The 4,709-nt window shown below is 29.2% G+C and overlaps 1 protein-coding gene across 1 annotated transcript in view; it reads left to right on the top strand.

The window, feature by feature from the left end:
- Positions 1 to 4,709, top strand: part of LOC106460167 (importin subunit alpha-3-like) — a 48,535-nt gene that overhangs the window by 26,241 nt on the left and 17,585 nt on the right. Inside the window, exon 6 of the mRNA XM_013919857.2 lies at positions 1,956 to 2,170. Within this exon, the coding sequence (XP_013775311.1) occupies positions 1,956 to 2,170 (215 nt within the window). The remainder of the gene's footprint in view (positions 1 to 1,955; positions 2,171 to 4,709) is intronic.

Here is a 4,709-nt window from a genome sequence, read left to right as displayed (position 1 = left end):
AATAAGTATGAAAAACAAGAAATAAAATACTTACCCAATTTTATTTTTCCTTGCTGTCAGGATTTTCTAAGAGAGTTAACCCTAATTTTTTATACTAATGGTAGTAATACACCAAATAATTTATATTTAATTAAATAATGTACCAAAGAACATGTATCAATAAAATGCAAAAAGAAGACAATTTATTCTAGCTTTCTAACTATGCAACAAGAGCCATTACAAATTGATCCAAGCTAGTCGTTAACTTTCCCATGGGAACGATGTTAGTACTCTGAGTGAAATTGACATTTAACCATTCAGAACATAATGTTGTACAATACATAATTTGATAGATGAAGACCTTGACTTTCTATTGGTTATAGGTAATATATAATGAAACGTAAGAGAGACCTATCAACGAATTCTGAAAGAGAAGATGTGATAGGTGAGTGTGGCAGGAGGAGTCTGATTTTCTGTTCAATAGCTCTGTAACCAAACAAAATTGAAGGCTATAAAAGTTATGGTTTGTTTGAGCAATAATGATTTTATAGAGTATTTTACATTTAATTTCATACTTTTTTGATGGGTGGTGGATAAAATAAGGATGATGACATGCTAAGAGAAAATGTTACGTGGGTCACACTAGTGGAAATTCAGGATTTTTTTTTATATTGCCTTATAGAATTAAGAACTTAAAACTTATATACTATTAAAATATGGATTATTAGCTAAGATTTTATGCTATTCTAATTGGTATAACATAAACAATAAGTAGTTTAATAAAATTTTAAATGTAAGACACTAAAACTTTGTGTCATGCGCAGTAAATGATACCCATTATTTATTTAGATTAAAATTATTTAATGTATTAGTAGCATGAGTATAAAAACTTAGGCTTAAGTTTCATTGACAGTTGGCAACAACAAAAAAAGAAGACCCAGGTAAGTACTATATTTCTTTTTTCATATGTATTCTTTATTTATTATTATCAAAGTAACTAAAATGTAAAAACTTATTAGTTTAGCTTAGGTAAGATAATGAAAAATGATAAAAATTCTTCACAGATAATTTGATACAATTACATGAGCTGCACCTTTGCTGGGTGATTTGCAACTTGTGTGGTTGGATTCTTAGCTAGACATGGTTCAAAGGCCAATAAAACAAAATTAAGTATAAATAGATGTATACTGTTATAAGATTTAAGCTATTTATGATAAACAATTGTGGTTTTCTCTTACAATTTGTAGTAATTTGTTTCGATAAAATGGTAATTTAAACTTGTTTCGTAATTTTATATAGTAGTTACAAGGTTGGTCAAATTGACCAACCCCATATAGAAATAGGCTACAGAAAATAGATAAAATATAAAAAATTTTCTGAAAAAGTTTGATATTTATTTAAGAGGTTTTAAAGATTATGCAAATGAAATTTGACAATTTTCAGATGAAGAAAAGTATTTTTAATAATAATGTGAAAATCACTTTGCACTCGGAACAGTAAACGCTAACTACATATATTCACAGGCAAATTCTTCATTTAAAATTCTGATTTTTTTTATTTTGCTAAAAGCTTGAAAAATTTTGTGAAGCTACGCAAAAGATTAAAAGTTATCCTATGGAAATTGATGGTCATTTTGAGGTCATGAGGTTGGTGTAATTCACTGAGCCTGTATTGAGAGGGTTAAATCAAAATTAGCTTTAAGATTTTGGATTTATTCTTTATTTTATCCAAAGCAAAAAAGAATGTTTAAAATCTGAAAATTTCAGTTCTAATTTTATTTTATAAGTAATTTAAAAGAAGAGATCAGACAGATTTTTTTTTCAAACTTAATGTAGTGATTTGCCCCTGTAACAACATAAGATAAACAAATTGGAAGAGGTTAAAGATTGGTTTATATTTTTCATACATAAGACAAGGGGTTAAAAGTTGGTTTATTTTTTTTCATACGGAAGATAAGGTATTTCTTGATGTTTTAGGTGACGGTCCTGATCTCCGAGATTATGTTATTAGGTTAGGTGTTGTTCAGCCACTGCTGTTGTTCATCAAACCAGATATTCCTCTTTCTTTTCTTCGAAATATCACATGGGTCATCGTCAATCTCTGTCGTAATAAAGAACCACCTCCACCAAAGGACACCATCAGTGAACTTCTTCCAGCACTTTGTGTTTTGATCAATCACTCTGATATAAATGTAAGATATAGTTATTTATGAGTTTGAATTCTTAAATTGTGAGAATTTATTTCATCTTAATAGGGGTCTGGGAACTGGGAAAATTATGAGAATATATAATTTTGCTCTACTGGGTCTGGAAAGGCCCTTAAATTTCATTTCAGTGCTGTAAAAATTGAAAAAAGAAAATTTGTGTCAGCTATGAACAAGTAACGGTTATGAAGCAATGTTTCAAACATTTATTACATTTCACCTGCTCTCATCTAATCTTTATTAGCTGCAGTTCAATTTGTGGGTAAGCACATAGGAAATTGGTTAGTTTGAGAAGAAATAAACTTAATAGATAAACTGAAACAACAGTTAGTTTGGCATTGGTTTTGCAAAATTTTCGTAATCTCTCCAATATGATTGGATTATTCAGTGTGTTTGATAATCTATGTAATATGACATTTTCTCTTAATAGTCAATACTTTTTTTAATTGAATGTCTTTGTTGTTGACTGTGTTTTGTTGTGATCTGTATAATATGCTCTTGTAAATTTTATTCTTCTGCTTTTTGCAAGAGTAAATAAAAATTAAATGAAGGAAATGTATGGATTGCTGACAGATCAGTTCCAGAATATGTTGGATAGAGCCTCAGCAAAAGTTTTGTTCCTGATAATTGTTTTCTTCAACTCGTAACTACTAAGGATATCACCTGTTGCCAGCTAGGTTTTGTGAGCTTTCAGCTCATTAATATAAATATTTTGTTAGCAATATTGGTCAGTAATCTATCGATGTCTGAACCTTCAACTGGTAGTTAACCTTTTCTGTTGATCATTGTGAAAGATGATTTTTGTTCTGAGCTGTAGGAAAACTGCAACCATTTATTTATTTTTCTTTACAGATTAAATTATGAAATGTATATATATATATATATATATATATTTTATTCTAACCCTTAAAGATGCTAAAAATAGTTTAGCATGAGAAGTTCAAGTAAAGAGTTAAATTATATGTTATGGTCTTTTATGAATATAGGTAATTGTGACAACTTGTGAATGAGCCAGTGACTATTCAAGGGGTACATGGTTATTTCTGATTTAAATTGCTCTGTCAAGTTGTTTTATTATGTAATAAACTAAAAAAAAACAATTTTTCCATTCCCATTTTCCCCTGCTTTCAGAATACAAAGTTGAATATATGATATTAAAATGATTTTGTATATGCAAATCAGCAACTCGCATGACAATCACGATTGAGCCTTTTGTAGTATAAGCTATGCTGCAGGACTATTATTAAGGTTCATGGTCATCAGATAGAGCATGAATGGATGTTTCAACATGGACTGTAGTGATGTAGAGAGGCTCCAAAATGATTTTAACCCTTTAAATCTACCGATATTGGTCAAAGATCATGTCATCTCATTTATTGACTCGCATTCAAAATTTTACTGAACTACTATTTTATGAATGTATGTCAATAAGTTTATCAAATTATAGATTATAATTCAAATTATATATTAGTTAATTTCTTAATTTAAAAGTAAATATTAAAAACAACCAAAATATCAATTTTCATGTGTCACGTAGTATGTTGAATGCAGCATTGATTCAAATTAGATGTTTGTGATGTCCAAATACAAAGTCTGTAGTTTCTTATGAATTAGATACTGAAATTACTGATATTAGCAAGCTAGAACATAAAATAAGAACCTCTTATCTTTTCTGTTTTCTGCAATATTAATATATTTATTAGATCAACCAATGTGGCCCCACCCACATCTTCAATTTTTGAAAATACTTTCTCACGTACACCTACTTTGCCCAATCATGTGCATATAATCAATTGAACGCTCAGAATATTCCCCTAGTGGTTTTCTCTGCCTCTGTGAAGTATTTGTGCAGAAAACTCTTTCTTTTCATGCTAGATTCAAAGTGGCAAGGTAAGACATTAGTGAGTTTGAAATTTCATGTTATTTTGTTTCACAACCTCCACGTGTGAAATTTGATAAGGCTTAGTTAGCAACTTAGGCCAGCAACAAACGGTTACAAATTTCATAACTAGAAGAGATAATTGTTTGCTATACTTCTTTATTTACTGTTCTATCTTTTAAGAAAAATAAGTTTAAGAACTTATTTGTAAATAGCAGTAATGTATATACATATATAATGTATTATAACTGAAATGGGACCGTATTTTACAAAATAATAGTCCACTAAAACACAGCCAAGACAGGTCACTTTATAAAGGCCAGTCTTATACTCTTGGATACGGTAACATGAGTGCACGTGCGCCACACTTTATTGCAGCTTCTGTAATGTTAGCCAGGAATGGCTGAAAGGACAATATAATAAAAATAATAAATATATATAGTTATATAATGTTATGAGATTTAAGCTGTTGAGACTAAACATTTGTGTTTTCATGTGAAAAGTAATTCTAGAACAAAAAAAGCACAATTTATGTTTATTTCCTAATTTTTATGGTGGGTACGAGGTTATAAAAAAAACATTTGATAATTATCTGGAGGTTATAAAGATTTTGCATGTGAAATTTGAAAATTTTCTGATGCATTAAAG

This window comes from Limulus polyphemus, unplaced genomic scaffold, assembly GCF_000517525.1.
Source record: "Limulus polyphemus unplaced genomic scaffold, Limulus_polyphemus-2.1.2 Scaffold32, whole genome shotgun sequence".
Taxonomy (NCBI): Eukaryota; Metazoa; Arthropoda; class Merostomata; order Xiphosura; family Limulidae; genus Limulus; species Limulus polyphemus.
This window is presented reverse-complemented; position numbering and strand designations above follow the sequence as displayed.